The sequence below is a fragment of the Eubalaena glacialis genome, chromosome 7 (genome assembly GCF_028564815.1).
Source record: "Eubalaena glacialis isolate mEubGla1 chromosome 7, mEubGla1.1.hap2.+ XY, whole genome shotgun sequence".
NCBI classification, from domain to species: Eukaryota; Metazoa; Chordata; class Mammalia; order Artiodactyla; family Balaenidae; genus Eubalaena; species Eubalaena glacialis.
The window spans coordinates 60,870,492-60,890,357 of NC_083722.1; the positions used below are offsets into that span (position 1 = coordinate 60,870,492).

At 41.8% G+C, this 19,866-nt stretch overlaps 1 protein-coding gene across 1 annotated transcript in view; it reads left to right on the forward strand.

The window, feature by feature from the left end:
- Window positions 1-19,866, forward strand: part of CRTAP (cartilage associated protein) — a 33,703-nt gene that overhangs the window by 4,464 nt on the left and 9,373 nt on the right. Inside the window, exons 2-4 of the mRNA XM_061195240.1 lie at window positions 1,703-1,852; window positions 9,023-9,194; window positions 15,706-15,834. Of these exons, the coding sequence (XP_061051223.1) occupies window positions 1,703-1,852; window positions 9,023-9,194; window positions 15,706-15,834 (451 nt within the window). The remainder of the gene's footprint in view (window positions 1-1,702; window positions 1,853-9,022; window positions 9,195-15,705; window positions 15,835-19,866) is intronic.

A 19,866-nucleotide genomic window follows, 5' to 3' on the forward strand; every position in this document is an offset into this window, starting at 1 on the left:
AAAGAAGATGTGGAACATATATACAATGGAATATTACTCAGCCATAAAAAAGAATGAAATAATGCCATTTGCAGCAACATGGATGCACCTAGAGATTGTCATATTGAGTGAAGTAAGTCAGACAAAGAGAAATATCGTATGATATCGCTTATATGCAGAATCTAAGAAAAAAGATACAAATGGGGCTTCCCTGGTGGTGCAGTGGTTGAGAATCTGCCTGCCAATGCAGGGGACACGGGTTCGAGCCCTGGTCTGGGAAGATCCCACATGCCGCAGAGCAACTAGGCCCGTGAGCCACAACTACTGAGCCTGTGCGTCTGGAGCCTGTGCTCCCAACAAGAGAGGCCGCGATAGTGAGAGGCCCGCGCACCGCGATGAAGAGTGGCCCCCGCTTGCCACAGCTAGAGAGAGCCCTCGCACAGAAACGAAGACCCAACACAGCCAAAAATAAATAAATAAATAAATAAATTAAAAAAAAAAAAAAAGATACAAATGAACTTATTTACAAAAATAATTATATACATTTTAATTATAATGTATTACATATATTACATTATATATTATATAGTGTATAAAATATATTAGTACACATATATCCATGAAAGAGTAAAGTTACATGTCAACATGTCTATCTGCAAGTATTCACCTGTAGACCCATGTATATGATATATGTGTGTGTGTGTGTGTGTGTGTGTGTGTGTGTATCTATATGTATAGATAGAGGAGAGAGAGAGGAAATGAATCCATTTAGTACAGGTTGGGTCAATTACTTGAAATAAACAGGTCATAAGGAGGCACGTCCCCCCACCAAAAAAAAAGAGGCTCTTGATCAAGGTTACGGGAATAGGGAGGGCTCACCTGCATGTCCAGTACGTAAAGGCAGGGATTCTTTCCCCCTGTTTTGCTCATTGTTACAGACCCATTTCCTAGAACAGTGCCTGGCATGTAGGAGGCTTGCAACAAGTATTTGCTGAGTGAATGGATGAGTAAGTGAGGAGGTGGTGGGAGTCACTGAGAACAGTGAAGCGGAGATTCTGTGAGAGACTCGGGAAAGTATTGATACATCTGTCAAGGTTCTGGCAGAAAAGATGTGATATAGTCATACTGGGTAATTGGAGGAACATTTAATAAAGCAGTTATTTACAACGGCTAGTGACAGTGAGGTGTGACACTCCCCCGCCCAGGCCAGAAGGGGCAAGGGAGAGACCAATTGCTGGAAGCCAGAAGGAGAGATACCGGAAGGAGAGGCCCCCTTTGAGAGGGGCTGTGACCTTCAGTCAAGGGAGCGACCTTGCAGGGAGAGAGCCAGGACACTAACGGCCCAGCCTTATTTTCTTCCCTTCCTTCAGTCTCCTGTTGGGTTCCTGTTGGGCTCCTGTTGGAGCTCCTCATTGATGAACCCACTGGAAGCTAGGGGGCAAGGGAGTCCGCTGTGACAGCCTGTACACCAGCCTCCTGGGCAGGGCAGGGTAGGGTGGAGACTGCAGGGCGTAGATCGGGACAGGCACACAAAGGCCATCTACTCACCTGCAGGGAATGAACACTCTTCCAGAGTGGCTGGGCCAGGTCTTTCTGGGTCTTGGATATCACTGAACCCTTAGCTTCCAACATTGTGTAGAAACACAAAGTTGCCGAAGGACTGAACAGACGTTCACGCTCACCACCCATTGAGTAGCTTTTCTCTTTCTTCTTTGTACTTTAGGCAAATAATCTTCCAAAAGCCATTGCAGCTGCTCACACCTTTCTACTGAAGCATCCTGATGATGAAATGATGAAGAGAAACATGGCTTATTACAAGAGCCTGCCCGATGCCGAGGACTACATTAAAGACTTGGAAACCAAGTCGTATGAGGTATATTTGCATTTTTACACAGTGGTTAGTTGCAATGCGAGTTGTCAAAGAAGCGTATCTCAGTGAACATCTATTGACATCAAAGGACCGCTAGTGATTTTTAATGACATTTAATGAATATTATGACAATAGAAATGATTGCCTTTTTAACACCTAGTTGATCCATTTAAGAATGCAATTTTACTTTCCATGATGATTTTAAAGCCACTTTGTTTTAAATGCTACATTTTAGAAATATGGTCATGTGATGGTAGAATAAGATGGTAGAATAAAGACGTGTCTTGGAAATCATCTGAAAATGACCAAGAATAGGAGAAACAGAAATATAATTCTCCATTTCTGATGAAGCTAGGAAACATATATATTTATACACACACACACAACTTTATATCTTAAGTTGGAAAGGAAATAGAGGCGCTAGGAGGACTGACTTGACAGATTGGAGGCTACTTAAGTCTCTGCATCTGCAGAGGGGAATTCTGATGAGAATGAATGAGGACAATCAGAAGAGGAAGAATCTAAGCCCTTTGAGCACTTACTGTTGTCCGGCCCTGTCGAGCTCGGGCTCTGGGGGTGTGGGTACCAGTGGAGGGTGGGCAGGGTTGAAAACAGAGGGATGCGTTGAAAGTACCCATGGGAGCCGTTAGATCCTAAGGTCTGACTCCAGGGTTTCGTATCGTGGGACCAGATCTCAGGCTCACTTTTTCACTGGTGGTGACCCTCAAACATAGTGGGCGAAGTCTCTTTCCTGGAGCCCTTCAGTTTTCCAGGGAAGAATTCTCCAGCCTTCTGCAGGGCTGGTGGGGTGTCTGTGCTTCTCTACTGGTGTCTGAGAGCCAGTCTGGGGAGAGGGATGGGGGTCTCACAGCTGAGTTGGAGACCTTACCTGCTTCCTGGTTTTCAGCCCATGCCTCGACTCGGCTCTGCTATGCCTGCTCCCTGGCCCCTCAGCCTTTATGGGTAGAGTCTCTAGAATAGACCACCAGTCTCTGGCAAGGAGTGGCTTTGGGAGGTGTGGTTCCTTAGGTGAGCAGGTGGGCGCTGGTAGGGGAACCCAGGGTTCCAACAGCTATGTTCAGACTTTCAGCCCTGCTTTCTGTCCCATGCCTTGTGCCAGCCTCCGTGGTCCCTGGTGCCTGCAGGTGCCTACGAGTGTATAGCTCACCTGCTCTGAAGTCCCTCCTCTCTGATAATTCGGTTTTTTGCCTTTCCAAAAGTTGTTGAAATCTCTTGTCTGCTGCTTGCTCCTTTCCCGTTCTCCCATAAAAGGATTGAAGTCTTTTTACTTCCTTCCCTGTCATTTTTTGGGTAGGGTTTGGGGAGCAGAGCGGAGTGCATGCGACCAGTGCACTGGGCTTCACTGCAAGCAGCTGCACCCTTCTTGCCCTCTTTGGAGTCCTGCTGGGTGTGGCGGGCTCCCCCCTCCCCACCATCCCAACCGTGCCCAGGGGCTTCCTCTCTCTGCAGGGCTTTCTTGCTGCTGCCACCCTGCCATTTCTGCAGAGCCAGCGGCCTGGTGTTGCTGCTCTTTTACCCAGTCTCCAGGCAAAGCCCCTTCAGCTGCCTGTCTTGTTTCCAGGGGATGCTGCCTGCCCAGGAGGTATAAGGAGACCCACCTTCTTAACCTGAGGCCTTAAGCTGGGTGAAAATTTCAGGTCCCAGGGGTGACCCTCAAATACCCCCATTCCAGAGCAACTGAAAACAAAACTACAAATGGAGAGCCCCATGCGTATTTCAAGGCCTGTCTTGGCCCCTCCAATTTAGCAGGTTTCCGCATGCGTCCAAGATCTCTACTTATTTCTTGTGAAAGCAGGCTGCTTCCTCAGCCCTAGTTATTTCTTTTACCTGCTCCAGGCAACAGTTAGCAGAAAGTCCTTGACGTTTCCTCTATCTGGCACGTGGCTGCCCTCCCCAGGAACTTGTACTGATGTGTGGCACTCCTAGTTCATACTTCACTGTTAGGGGGAGGGGTATCTGACACTTGCTTAAGCTTTATCTTTTCCTTGAATCGATTTTTAGAATCAGCTTTACTGAGGTATAATTTATTTAAAACTTATTTACGAATTTTAAGTGTGTAATTCGATGAGTTTTGTCAAAGGTACCACCACAATCATGATGTAGAATATTTTCTTCTCCCCTAAAAAGTTCCCTTGTACCCCTGTGCAGTCCAGGCTTTGCCCCACCCCCTGACTCCTGGCAGCCACTGCTCTGGTTTCTGTCACTAGAGTTTTCTCTTTTTCCTTTACTCAAACTTGATTTTATTATCAAGTGCCTGTTACTTTTTTTTTTTTTAAATTAAGACACACAATACTAAATAGTGATTTGAAAATAATCTGAATGAAAGAGAGAACATGGTATATCTCTCCATCTGTCTGTGTCATCTTTGATTTCTTTCATCAGTGTCTTATAGTTTTCTGAGTACAGGTGTTTTACCTCTTTAGGTAGGTTTATTCCTAGGTATTTTATTCTTTTTGTTGCAGTGGTGAATGGGATTGTTTCCTTAGTTTCTCTTTCTGATTTTTCATCATTAGTGTATAGGAATGCAAGATTTCTATGCATTAATTTTGTATCCTGCAACTTTTCCAAATTCATTGATTAGCTCTAGTAGTTTTCTGGTGGCATCTTTAGGATTCTCTATGTATAGTATCATGTCATCTGCAAACAGTGACAGTTTTACTTCTTCTTTTCCAATTTGTATTCCTTTTATTTCTTTTTCTTCTCTGATTGCCGTGGCTAAGACTTGCAAAACTATGTTGAATAATAGTGGTGAGAGTGGACATCCTTGTCTTGTTCCTGATCTTAGAGGAAATGCTTTCAGTTTTTCACCATTGAGAATGATGTTTGCTGTGGGTTTGTCATATATGGCCTTTATTATGTTGAGGTAGGTTCCCTCTATGCCCACTCTCTGGAGAGTTTTTATCATAAATGGGTGTTGAATTTTGTCAAAAGCTTTTTCTGCATCTATTGAGATGATCATATGGTTTTTATTCTTCAGTTTGTTAATATGGTCTATCACATTGATTGATTTGCATATATTGAAGAATCCTTGCATCCCTGGGATAAATCCCACTTGATCATGGTATGATCCTTTTAATGTGTTGTTGGATTCTGTCTGCTAGTATTTTGTTGGGGATTTTTGCATCTATATTCATCAGTGATATTGGTCTGTAATTTTCTTTTTTTGTAGTATCTTTGTCTAGTTTTTGTATCAGGGTGGTGGTGGCCTCGTGGAATGAGTTTGGGAGTGTTCCTTCCTCTGCAATTTTTTGGAAGAGTTTGAGAAGGATGGGGTGTTAGCTGTTCTCTAAATGTTTGATAGAATTCACCTGTGAAGCCCTCTGGTCCTGGACTTTTGTTTGTTTGAAGATTTTTAATCACAAAAATTTTAAGTTTTTAATCAATTTTTAATCAGATTTTTGATTTTTAATCACAGTTTCAATTTCATTACTTGTGATTGGTCTGTTCATATTTTCTATTTCTTCCTGGTTCAGTCTTGGAAAGTTATATCTTTCTAAGAATTTGTCTATTTCTTCCAGCTTGTCTATTTTATTGGCATAGAGTTGCTTGTAGTAGCCTCTTATGATGCTTTGTATTTCTACGGTGTCCATTGTAACTTCTCGTTTTTCATTTCTAATTTTATTGATTTGAGTCCTCTCCCTCTTTTTCTTGATGAGTCTGGCTAAAGGTTTATCAATCTCATTTATCTCCTCAAAGAACCAGCTTTTAGTTTTATTGATCTTTGCTATTGTTTTCTTTGTTTCTATTTCATTTATTTCTGCTGTGATCTTTATGATTTCTTTCCTTCAACTAACTTTGCGTTTTGTTTGTTCTTCTTTCTCTAGTTCCTTTAGGTGTAAGGTTAGATTGTTTATTTGAGATTTTTCATGTTTCTTAAGGTAGGATTGTATTGCTAGAAACATCCCATAGGTTTTGGATCGTTGTGTTTTCGTTGTCATTTGTCTCTAGGTATTTTTTGATTTCCTCTTTGATTTCTTCAGTGATCTCTTGGTTATTTAGTAACATACTGTTTAGCCTCCATGGGTTTGTGTTTTTTACATTTTTTCCCCTGTAATTTATTTCTAATCTCATAGCATTGTGGTTGCAAAAGATGCTTGATATGATTTCAATTTTCTTAAATTTACCGAGGCTTGATGTGTGACCCAAGATGTGATCTATCCTGGAGAATATCCCATGTGCACTTGAGAAGAAAGTGTAATCTGCTGTTTTCGGATGGAATGTCCTATAAATATCAATTAAATCTATCTGGTCTATTGTGTCATTTAAAGCTTCTGTTTCCTTATTTATTTTCTCTCCAGATGATCTGTCCACTGGTGTAAGTGAGGTGTTAAAGTCCCCCACAATTATTGTGTTACTGTCGATTTCCTCTTTTATAGCTGTTAGCATTTGCCTTATGTATTGAGGTGCTCCTATGTTGGGTGCATATATATTTATAATTGTTATATCTTCTTCTTGGATTGATCCCTTGATCATTATGTAGTGTCCTTCCTTGTCTCTTGTAACATTCTTTATTTTAAAGTCTATTTTATCTGATACGAGTATTGCTACTCCAGCTTTCTTTTGATTTCCATTTGCATGGAATATCTTTTTCCATCCCCTCACTTTCAGTCTGTATGTGTCCTTAGGTCTGAAGTGGGTCTCTTGTAGACAGCATATATATGAGTCTTGTTTTTGTATCCATTCAGCGAGCCTGTGTCTTTTGACTGGAGCATTTAATCCATTCACATTTAAGGTAATTATCAATATGTATGTTCCTATTACCATTTTCTTAATTGTTTTGGGTTTGTTTTCATAGGTCCTTTTCTCCTCTTGTGTTTCCCACTTAGAGAAGTTCCTTTAGCATTTGTTGTAAAGCTGGTTTGGTGGTGCTGAATTCTCTTAGCTTTTGCTTGTCTGTAAAGCTTTTGATTTCTCCATTGAATCTGAATGAGATCCTTGCTGGGTAGAGTAATCTTTGTTGTAGGTTCTTCCCTTTAATCACTTTAAATATATCGTGTCACTCCCTTCTGGCTTGTAGAGTTTCTGCTGAGAAATCAGCTGGTAACCTTATGGGAGTTTCCTTGAATGTTATTTGTCATTTTTCCCTTGTTGCCTTTAGTAATTTTTCTTTGTCTTTACCTTTTGTCAATTTGGTTACTATGTGTCTTGGCGTGTTTCTCCCTGGGTTTATCCTGCCTGGGACTCTCTGCGCTTCCTGGACTTGGGTGGCTGTTTCCTTTCCCATGTTAGGGAAGTTTTCGACTATAATCTCTTCAAACATTTTCTCAGGTCCTTTCTCTCTCTCTTCTTCTTCTGGGATCCCTATAATGCGAATGTTGTTGTGTTTAATGTTGTCCCAGAGGTCTCTTAGGCTGTCTTCATTTCTTTTCATTCTTTTTTCTTTATTCTGTTCCTCAGCAGTGAATTCCACCATTCTGTCTTCCAGGTCACTTATCCGTTCTTCTGCCTCAGTTATTCTGCTATTGATTCCTTCTAGTGTATTTTTCATTTCAGTTATTGTATTGTTCATCTCTGTTTGTTTGTTCTTTAATTCTTCTAGGTTTTTGTTAAACTTTTCTTACATCTTCTTGATCTTTGTCTCCATTCTTTTTCCGAGGTCCTGGGTCATCTTCACTATCATTATTCTGAATTCTTTTTCTGGAATGTTGCCTATCTCCACTTCATTTAATTGTTTTTCTGGGGTTTTATCTTGTTCCTTCATCTGGTACATAGTCCTCTGCCTTTTCATTTTGTCTATCTTTCTGTGAATGTGGTTTTCGTTCCGCAGGCTGCAGGATTGTAGTTCTTCTTGCTTCTGCTGTCTGCCCTCTGGTGGATTGCGCCTGCTACTTTTTGAATTAAATAAAATAAGTGTACCACTGTGAACAGGGTAGAAAAATCTAGATATAGGTAAGTTACTGATTGGTTTCCTATTTATAATTAAGAGTGAGCATGGTTTCTCCAGAGCTAATGAGAGTAGAGCTTGATGATGGTCTGATTCCTTTCAGGAGGACAGATCTCTCTCCCTTCATGTCTGGACCTTCCTTGGCTTCTCTGTGCTTTCCAGAGCCTGCTTTTTGTTTGTTTGTTTGTTTTTGTTTTTTTTTAAATTGAAGTATAGTGGATTTACAGTGTTTCAGGTGTATAGCAGAGTGATTCAATTACACATAGAATATATATATATGTATTATTTTTCAGATTCTTTTCTATTATAGGTTATTACAAGCTATTGAATATAGTTCCCTGTGCTATACAGTAGGTCCTTGTTGCTTATCTATTTTATATATAGTAGTGTGTATCTGTTAATCCCAAATTCCCAGTTTATCCCTCCCCTACCCCTTTCCCCTTTGGTAACCATAAGTTTGTTTTCCTACTTTGTGAGTCTATTTCTGTTTTGTATACAAGTTCATTTGCATCATTTTTTAGATTCCACATATAAGTGATATCATATGGTATTTGTCTTTCTCTGTCTGGCTTACTTCACTTAGTATGATAATCTCTAGGTCCATCTGTGTTGCTGCAAATGGCATTATTTCACTCTTTTTTATGGCTGAGTAATATTCCATCTTCTTTATCCATGCAACCTGTTGATGGACACTTAGGTTGCTTCCATGTCTTGGCTATTGTTAATAGTGCTGCTATGAACATAGGGGTGCATGTATCTTTTTTCTTTTTTTTTTTTTAAATTTTTTGGCTGTGTTGGGTCTTCGTTTCTGTGAGAGGGCTTCCTCTAGTGGTGGCAAGCGGGGGCCACTCTTCATCGCAGTGCACGGGCCTCTCACTATCGCGGCCTCTCTTGTTGCGGAGCACAGGCTCCAGACATGCAGGCTCAGTAGTTGTGGCTCACGGGCCTAGTTGCTCCGCGGCATGTGGGATCTTCCCAGACCAGGGCTCGAACCCGTGTCCCCTGCATTAGCAGGCAGACTCCCAACCACTGCGCCACCAGGGAAGCCCTGCATTTATCTTTTTGAATTAGAGTTTTCTCTGGATATATGCCCAGGAGTGGGATTGCTCGGTCATATGGTAGCTCTAGTTTTAGTTTTTTGAGGAACCTCATTACTGTTCTCCATAGTGGCTGTACAAATTTACATTCCCACCGACAGTGTAGGAGGATTCCCTTTTCTCCACACCCTCTCCAGCATTTATTATTTGTAGACTTTCTGATGATTCCAGAGCCTGTTCATCCGAGCCGTGCGGGGGTACAATGGTGAGAACTGGAGGACATGCATCACGGACATGGAGCTGGCCCTTCCTGACTTTTTCAAGGCCTTTTATGAGTGTCTCGCTGCCTGCGAGGGCTCCCGGGAGATCAAGGACTTCAAGGATTTCTATCTTTCCATAGCAGGTTAGTGGTGGGTTGTGTCCTCGACATAAATGGCATAGCTGCCCCTGTGGGTTCTACATGCCTCCTAGGTACTTGAGTGGCCTCTGAGGAACTTTTGAGCTTAAATAAGAGAGGGTAACTGGGGTGGCTGACACATGTATAGATCAGCCTCTGATTTGGTGGGAGCTTCTGGAGAAACAGTGAGTATGGTGTCTAGATAACAGGCCAGCAGAGAAGGTCTGCCTCATCAGCCCTACTTGATTACAGATTCCCACAGGCTTTTGGAAAAAATAAAAATGGGCCCCAAAGCAACTCATGCCTCACCTTAGGGAGATAACTTTGATTATGGCAATTTTTCAGCACACATCAAGGTAAAATGAAGAGTATAATGAACCTCTAGTTAGTCATCACTAAGATAACTTTCGGGAACAAAATTTTCTGACTATAAAATAATTCATGCTTATTATAGGAAGTTTAGAAAACACAGGAAAGAATGAAGAAAATTGAGGACTTCCCTGGCGGTCCAGTGGTTAAGACTCTGTGCTTCCACTGCAGGGGTCGTGGGTTCGATCCCTGGTCGGGGAACTAAGATTCCCACATGCCTCACGGTGTGGCCAAAAAAAAAAAAAAAAAAAGAAAGAAAAAAAATTGAAAACACATAAATAGCCCTAGGGTTTCTCCTTAACCAGTAGTGGGCAGCGATGCTCCAGAGAATGGGAAATGGCCAAGAGATGTCCCTAAGTGGTTTGGGACATCCAAACTGCACCTTGCAGGAAGGGGACCCAGGTCAGATAGGTCTGAGATTGGCCTGAGCACCGTCTGCCTCTTGGAGTCTCTGTGTGCTGTGATGGTTAATGGCTCTGTGTGCTATGATGGTTAATGGCTCCCAGAAACCCTGGGGTAGGCGGCTCTTTTACAGTTATTGAATCCAGTACGGTTTTTGTTTTTGTTTTTTAATCACTTCTTTGCTCATGGATCTCTTTTTCCACAGAGTACCTTTATTTTTCTTAACAAAACCTTTTTATTGTGGAAAATTTCAAACATATACAAAAAATAGAAGAGTGTAAAGAAACTCCATGTCACCATGACGCAGCTTCACTATTGTCAACTCAGGGTCAACTGGGTGTCATCTAATTCCCACCCACTTACCTCTCATATTATTATTATTATTTCTAAAAAATATTTATTTATTTATTTGGCTGTGCCAGGTCTTAGTTGTGGCATGCGGGATCTTCGCTGCAGCATGCGGGATTTAGTTCCCTGACCAGGGATCGAATCCGGGGCGCCTGCATCAGGAGCTCGGAGTCTTAACCACTGGACCACCAGGGAAGTCCCTTATGTTATTTTGAAGCAAGTCCCAGATGTTGTGTCACTTCATTTGTAATGTTTCAGTAGGTACCTCTAAAAGATAAGAACTCTTTTTTTTTCAACCACTGAAACATTACACCTAAAAGAATTTTAACAACAGTTCCTTGATCTCATCATCAAATATCCAGTGTCCCAGTCATCTCAGAAATGTCATAAATATGTGTTCCTTAAATTTACAATTTGTTGGGTTTTTTGTGTGTTTTCTTTCTTTTTTTTTTTTTTTTCTTTTTGACCCCACTGCGTGACTTGTGGGATCTTAGTTACCCGACCAGGGATTGAACCCGGGCCCCCAGCAGTGAAAGCGTGGAGTCCTAACCACTGGACTGCCAGGGAATTCCCAATTTATTGGTTTGAATCATGTTCAAAATAAGTTCCACACGTTGCATTTGGTTATCTTCTTAAATTTTTATTTTGAACAAAACTTTACTATTTTAACCACGTGCAAGTGTACAGTTCCATGGCAGTAAGTATATTCACATTGTTGTGCAGCCATCACCACCATCCATCTCCAGAACTTTTTCATCTTCCCAAACTGAAACTCTGTACCCATTAAACACTAACTCCCCATTCTCCTCCTTCCCAGTCCCTAGCAACCACCATTCTTCTTTCTGTCTCTATGAATTTGATTACTCTGGGTACCTCATATAAGCAGAATCATACAGTATTAGTCCTCTTAAGACTGGCCTATTTCACTTAGCATAATGTCCTCAAGGTTCATGCATATTCTAGCAAATTGGTTATCTTTTATTTTTTTAATTTTTTAAAAATTATTGTTTATTTATTTATTTTTGGCTGTGTTGGGTCTTCGTTGCTTCGCGTGGGCTTTCTCTAGTTGTGGCGAGCAGGGGCTACTCTTCGTTGTGGTGCGTGGGCTTCTCATTGCAGTGGCTTCTCTTGCTGAGGAGCATGGGCTCTAGGCACTTGGGCTTCAGTAGTTGTGGCGCAGAGGCTCAGTTGCTCCGTGGCATGTGGGATCTTCCTGGACCAGGGCTCAAACACATTTCCCCTGCACTGGCAGGTGGATTCTTAATCACTGCGCCACCAGGGAAGCCCCTGGTTATCTTTTAAATCTCTTAATCTATAAATCCTCCCACCATTTCTTTTTTTTCTCCTTGTTATTGCGGAAACTGTGTTGTTTGTCCTATAGAGATTCCCACAGTCTGGATTTTGCTGGTTGTATCCCGTAGTCCTCTGTCCTCTGTATTTTTTTTTTTTAAGCCCAATTTTTTTTTTTTTTTAACCCCTCCACTCGGCTTGGGGAATCTTAGTTCCCTGACCAGAGATTGAACCCACGACCTCAGCAGTGAAAGTGAGGAGTCCTAACCACTGAACCACTGGGGAATTCCCTCTTTCACTTTTTATTTGTGTACTTTTTTCTTACAGTGAAAATCTTACTTCTCTATAACATAGAATATTTATTTATTTGCTTTTCTTACAATGAACATAATATGGTCTCAAATGTATCACACCAATATAAATATTAACAATAAAACTTCAGAGTGACATTTGCGATGTCTTTGAAGTTCTTTTAGTCCTTAGATCTGTGCGGTCCAGCATGGTAGCCACCAGCTGATCGTGGCTACTGAACACTTGAATGGTGACTGGTCCAATCTGAGATGTGCTCTGAGTATAATGTAGATACTGGATTTTGCAGAATTAGTACAAAAAAAAGGATAATGAATATCTCATTAATAATTTTTTATATTGATTACATGTTGAAATGATAGTTTTTTTTTTAATGTTGCACTAGAAAATTAACAATTACATATGTGGCTCACATTGTATTTCTATTAGACTGTGCTGCCTTACACTGTATCCCACTAAGAATATTCAGTTACTGTGATCTGTTCTTTTCTCTGTGTGGTACCAATTGGATATACATCTAGGTTTATTTTAGTGTGTTTTCAGTCTGGAGGCTTGCTTGATTTTTCCTTTTTATTGTTTAGTTTTTTTTTGAATATATAGAATATTCATATGTTTGAGTGAAAACTATTTTAAAAAGTCACACTCAGAGAAGTCTTGCTTCCATCCACATCTCTCCTATTCATCTCACTCACCCCCAAAGGTAACCTTTCTTTATTCGTTTCTTTGATATACCTTAGATAGATAGATATTTAGGGATTTTTTTAGTTTTATTTTAAAATACAGTTGACCCTTGAACACTGGAAAGCACCTTAACCAAATGCTTAAAAATTAATGTCACCAGGACTTCCCTGGTGGTCCTGTGGTTAAGAATCCACCTTCCAATGCAGGGGATGCGGGTTTGATCCCTGGTCAGCGAAATAAGATCCCACATGCCGCAGGGCAACTAAGCCTGTGAGGGGCACTGACCCTCAGTGCTGTTGAAGATCCGAGTATGACTTAATAGTTTGTCCACCATGTCCTTTGTTCCTCTGTATCCATAATTCCTCCTAATTCGTAGTTCTACATCCAGGGATTCAACCAACCAAGAATCGTATGGTACAGTAGTATTTACTATTGAAAAAAATCTGCATGTAAGTGGACCTATGCAGTTCAAACCTGTGTTGTTCAAGGGTCAACTGTAATTTCAAAACTGTAGAGAAGTTCCAAAAGTAGTACAAAGAACTCTCACATACTCCTTACCCAGATTCACCAATTTTTGACCTTGTGCACATTTACTATCATTCTCGCTGTATGTGTGTGTATATAGTTATTTTTATTTCAAGACATTTTGAGAGTAGGTTGCGGACATCACGACGCTTTACCCCGTAATCCTTCAGTGTATTTCCTAAGAACAATATTCTCTACATATCCATAGGATAGTTATTAAATTCAGGCAACTTAACATCGATACAATACTTTTTTTTGGCCGTACGGCATGTGGGATCTTAGTTCCCCGACCAGGGATCGAACCTGGGCACCCTGCAGTGGAAGCTCGGAGTCCTAACCACTGGACTGCCAGGGAAGTCCCAACATCAATACAGTACTTTTATCTAATCTACAGTCCATATTCCAATTTTGTCAATTGTCACAATAATGTCCTTTCTAGCAACTTTTTTCCCTGGTTCAAGATCTTGTCCAGGATCACATTTCCTATTTATTTCTCATATTTCTTTTTTGTTTTGGTGGCGTCAGGTCTTAGTTGTAGCACACGAGATCTTCGTTGAGGAATGCGGGATCTTTTGTTGTGGAGCGGGCTCTTCGTTGTTGCACGCGGGCTTCTCTCTAGTTGTGGCGTGTGGGTTTTCTTTCTCTAGTTGTGGCACCCGGGCTCTAGAGCATGTGGGCTCTGTAGTTGCAGCACACGAGCTCTCTTGTTGAGGTGCGCAAGCTCAGTAGTTGTGGCGCACGGGCTTAGTTGCCCCGCGGCATGTGGGATCTTACTTCCCCGACCAGGGATCAAACCCGCGTCCCCTGCATTGGAAGGCGGATTTTTTACCACTGGACCACCAGGGAAGTGGTGACATTAAGTTTTAAACATTTGGTTGAGGTGCTTTCCAGTTTCTCCATAATATAATTACTGTTTTTCCTTTTTAAATTAATAATTTGTGCACAGGTGCTTCCAGACTAGGACAACTTGCTGTCCATCAAACTCTGCCCCCCTCCCCACCCTATCCCCACTGATTTAGCACACTGTTGAGAATTCTTGCCTGAATCATTTTTTTCTATAAAGGTTGTGTGAATATAAAACTACTTTCCCTAGGGATTTCCCTGGTGGTCCAGTGGTTAAGACTTCGCGCTTCCACTGCACTGGGCGGGGGTTTGATCCCTGGTTGGGGAACTAAGATCCCACATGCTGCGCAATGCAGCCAAAAAAAAAAAAAAGAAAAAGAAAAAGAAAAAGAAAAAAAAGATTACTTTCCTTTTATTTTTGTGTCTGCTTCTTTCATACAGAATAGGTACCATATGTTAAACACTATTCTATTTTATGCTTTTTCCACTTAACAATATATCCTAACTAGTGCGTAGAGATTGTGTCATTCTTTTTATTACTGCCAAGTGCTCCACTGAGGGTTGGAGGAGTGATGTACTACAGTTTATTCAACTATCTGATAGATATTTGGGCTGTTCCAATCTTTTCCTATTACATCTAATACTGCAATGGGGAATTTTAGTGGGTTGTTGTTGTTTGCTAAGTATGGAAGTGTGTTTGCAAAGTCAACATCAGTGGGATTGATAGTTCAGAGTAAAGGTTTACATAAATTATTTGGTATTTTACGGTACCATTTTGCATCCCTACCAGCAATGTAGGAGAGTGCCTGTTCCTCCACAGTCTTGCTGGCAAAATGTGTATCATAATGCTGGAGTCTTTCGCTTCTGGCTGCATGAAAGGAGAAAAGGGAGGGGCCGAGGGTCACCTGGGAGGTTGTTAGGGACCAGCCCCAGAAGTAGTATTCATCAGTTGTTACCGTCCACATTTCATGGCTCACTTAGTCACATGGCCCCAACCTAACTGCAAAGGAGGCTGGGAAATGTAGTCTTTGACATCTTTCTATGTGACTGTATTTAGGTATTTTTTAAATTTTATTTTATTTTATTTTATTTATTTATTTGGCTGCACCAGGTCTTAGTTGCAGCACTCGGGATCTTTAGTTGTGGCATGAGAACTCTTAGTTGCGGCATGCATATGGGATCTAGTTCCCTGACAAGGGATCGAACCTGTGTCCCCTGCAGTGGAAGTGCAGAGTCCTAACCACTGGACCGCCAGGGAATTACCGAGAATATGTGTATTTTAACCTTTGATAAATTTTGCCAAATTGTACTCCAAAACATTTGTTCCTATTTTGCTCCTACCAACAGAACATGAGAGCATGAGTCTCACTATTCTCTTCCTATCACTGGACATCATCAAATTTTAAACATTTTGCCAATGTAATAGCTTACGTTATTTTAGGTAGAATTGTATTTCTTAATTTCAAATGTGGTTAAGATCTTTTCACAACGTTTATTAGCCCTTTTTATAATTTCTATTAACATCCTTTTGGCTATTTTTATAGTGGACATTTGTCTTTTTCTTATTGATTTAGGAAACTTTGTGCATGAAAGATTTTAGCCCTTTATCATAAGTGTTGTGAATATTTTACTTTTATCATTTTATCATTTATCATTTTTACCTTTTACCTTGATCTTTTGGGGCAGTGGGGCAGAAGCGGCATTAAGAAAATAATGGATACACTGCCTGAAAATTTGTGTGTTCTTTCAGATCATTACGTGGAAGTTCTGGAATGCAAAATACAGTGTGAAGAGAACCTCACCCCAGTTATAGGAGGATATCCAGTCGAGAAATTTGTGGCTACCATGTATCATTATTTGCAGTTTGCTTATTATAAATGTAAGTAATCATTTTCTAGGAGATCTGAGCAAGGTACTAAGACTTAGCTTCCACATCTGTAGAGAGTACTAACCTCCTAAGATTTTTGTGAGGATTAAATGAGTTGATAGACGTGGCATGCTTAGGAAATTCACACACTGGCACATGGCAAACTCTATATAACTGTTTTTTTGGTTGTTGTTGTTGTTGTTGTTTTGGCCGCTCTGCGTGGCATGCGGGATCTTAGTTCCCCGACCAGGGATCGAACCCATGCCCCCTTGCAGTGGAGGCGCGGAGTCCTAACCAGTGGACCGCCAGGCAAGTCCCTTTTTTCTTTTTTCTTTTTTTTTTTTAAATATCATTATTTCCCTTCTTCCACATCATTGGCTTTACTTTTCAGACTCTTAGAATGTCATTGCAGTTGGTCCTGCCTTGGCCTGAAATTGGAGTTTATCAATCAGAACCTTCCAAGTGGACAAAAGGGACACATGGGAGAAAGAAAGGAACTTGGAGTTCAGACTTCAGAGCCTGAATTTCCTGGCTTTCCCCCCTCTCCCTGTAGCCAAGATTGCTGGGTGCCACTCGCGTGAGCAGCGTGTACCTTGGCAGTTCAGTGACAAGCACGGGAAGTTACTAGGGTCGTTTGCAGCAGGAACAACTCTGCCCTCCTGATGAAATGTGTGGGTCCACTGGCAGGTGTCTGGCTAGCTTCCCCAAGGCTGCCCTTCAAACTCAGGGGCGGCTGGTGTTGGGGACTCAGGGATGTCCTGGAGGAGTGCCGGGTGACCTTGTCTTCCACAGCCCCCCTTCCCCGCTGTGCCCATCCTGTTCTTTGTTGGGTTCCCTCTGCTTCAGCAGCCACCTAACCTGCCTACGTTTTAATCCCATCTCATCTCCTTTCCAGGACACACTGAAAGCCTTGCCTGCTGAAGGTTAAAAAAGGGAAAAAAAGAAAAGAAAAATATTTTCCTTCTCTCCCTCTCTCTCTCTTTTTAGTTTTTAAATTAAAAATATTTAAACTTTTGCTGTTAATCAAGATGACTCCTTTGTTCCTGAAAAGTCTCTGATACTGACATTTATACCATGTTTTTCTGAGGAAGGTAACTGGCCTCTCTCAGCAGTGAACCTGATTTTAGAGCGGCCGGAACCTCATCTAAGGATGCAATGAAATGTCCTGAAATGTCCCTTGGTTGGGACATTTCTGAGATCAACAGGAGGTTGAGGTGTGCTTTTAACAGGTGTCCTTCCCAGAAGTCCCCTTTCATGGAGGGAAGGATGAGATTTTATTTGCCACTGTCACCCCAGCGTGAGCTGTCTGGTAAAGGATTATTTAGCATAGAGGACAAGAGTCTAGTTCTATATAATGTGTGAACATGCTTTCCTATGAGGCAGCACTGAGCTCACAGCATGGTGCCAGCAAATATTTATTGACCACATTCTAGTGTGGAGGGGACAGTTTTCCACTAGGCAGTGTCTTTGCTTATGAAGCACCCTCTTTTCTAATATAAATAACTGATTTAATGTAAGTGCTTTTTTTCAAAAAGGCTTATAAGAGAAGCTTATTGCAGTGAACCAAACATCTCAGAGATGTACAGAGAAACAAAGAAAGCAAACAACCCATCTCCATCCCCCTCCCTGCTCTCCCCCAACCCCAGTGTTAACTGTTGGCTTATATTCAGCCACATGTGGAAGGACCCTGTTTTAATGAGAATTATAAAAAAATTATGTGCATGTTTTATTTAACTTCTGGAAATTTAAAAACATATTGGGGGCTTCCCTGGTGGCGCAGTGGTTAAGAATCCGCCTGCCAATGCAGGGGACATGGGTTCAAGCCCTGGTCCGGGAAGATCCCACATGCCGCGGAGCAACTAAGCCTGGGCACCACAACTACTGAGCCTGCACTCTACAGCCCATGAGCCACGACTACAGAACCCGCGTGCCACAACTACTGAAGCCCATGCGTCTAGAGCCCGTGCTCCGCAACAAGAGAAGCCACTGCAATGAGAAGCCTGCGCACCTCAACAAAAAGTAGCCCCCGGTTGGCCGCAAGTAGAAAAAGCGTGTGTGCAGCAGCGAAGACCCAACACAGCCAAAAATAAGTAAATAAAATAAATAAGTTAAAAAAAAAAAACCAAGGTAATTAAAAAAACAACAACAACATATGTTGGAGAGGTTGGTATAATGAACGCTAGGGTGCCCATCACCCAGTTTCAACTTTTATCAACACATTGCTGATCTTGGATTCAGTTTATAGATGTTCTGTTGGAGGAAAATATAGCCCGTGTTTTTCTTTCATTTTCATGAGAAGCTGTGCTGACACTTCACTAAACTACCCTGTGAATGGACATTGAAACATGGATCTTCCAGCCACTAAGCAGTCTTGGTTCAGTGGGAACACGCCAGAACACTGGAGTTTAGAGGTGTTCCGGACACTTCCAGGCCCTGGAAGCTCACTGGTCGGTCCTCTGAAATCCTAACTCTAAAAACCAACCAGAATATCAGAAACTGTGGCAAAGACATAATGGATAAAATACCAAAACTTTCAGCTTTTCTTGCTGCTCCCCAAGAAATCTTTGCTTTCTGGATTACAGGTAAACAGTGTGAGTAAAATTTACATCTTGAAATTGGCCTCTTGAATCCTCTTGGCCCTGTTTTGAATTCTTTTTCAATCACCTACCCCAGGACGTTTCTTGAGGACAGGTGTCATTTCCAACCCCACAGGCCTTGTGACTAGGAAGTGTCCATCAGCAGTGGTTTTAAAGTTGTTGTTATGGGAAACGGCCACAAGGCGGCAGCATTTCTTCATGCCCAACTTGGATACCTGGGCAACCGGAACCTTAGGAAAATCATGTTCCTGGGTTGTCAAGGAGGGCGTAATGTGCCAGAAGAAAGGCCCAAGGGCTTGTGTCTCATTGCTTCTTCCCCCTTACCCTTCACCCCACAGAGAAATCGAAGCCCCAGCAAAACCGCTGCACTGAGGGCGCTGTTGTCCCTGGGTGGGGTGACTCTAAGGAAGGAGGATGGAGGTGGGAACCCCACCACCAGGAGACATGGAGACCAGGTGACTTTTCAGAGCTTCTCCAGACCAGAGGGTCCACCCTTTCTTGGGTGCACTAGGCTTGGCTTAGCTTTGGAAGGGCCCACCTGGATCTGGAGATGGCAGTCTCATCCAGAGGGGACCCGGCACTACAGGTCCAAGGGGGTCTCATTTGATGGCATATCCTCCCCAGCTCCCTCAGCCCCACGAGAGTGCAGCCTTGGGACCCAAGCCTCCTTAGGCTTCAGGGATGTGACCCCAGCCCCGGTTACCAAGCCCTGAGGGAAATATGGCAGGTACTACTTTTTTTTTAATTGAATTTTTCTTTTATATGGGCTATAGTTGATTTACAATGTTGTGTTTGTTTTAGGTGTACAGCAACTTGATTCAGTTATACAAACATATAGAGCTATTTTTTGGATCTTTTTCCCATATAGGTTATTACAGAGTGTTGAGTAGAGTTCCCTGTGCTACACAGTAGGTCCTTCTTGATTATCTATTTTATATATATGAGGGTGTATCTGTTAATCACAACTTTCTAATTCATCTGTACCCCCCCTAATTTCCCCTTTGGGAATCATAAGTTTGTTTTCTAAGTCTGTGAGTGTCTTTCTGTTTTATAAATTAGTTCATTTGTATCAATTTTTAGATTCCAACTGTAAGTGATATCATATGATATTTGTCTTTTTCAGTCTGACTTACTTCACTTAGTATGATCATCTCTAGGTCCATCCATGTTGCTGCCAACCACATCATTTCATTCTTCTTTTATGGCTGAGTAATATTCCATTGTATAAACGTACCACATCTTCCTTTTCCGTTTGTCTGTTGATGGGCATTGTGGTGGCTTCCATGTCTTGGCTGTTGTAAATAGTGGTGCAGTGAACGTTGGGGTGCCTGGGTCTTTTCGAATTCTGGTTTTCTCCAGATATACACCCAGGAGTGGGATGGCCGGATCATATGCTAGCTCTATTTTTATTTTTTTAAGGAACCTCCACACTGTTCACTGTAGTGGC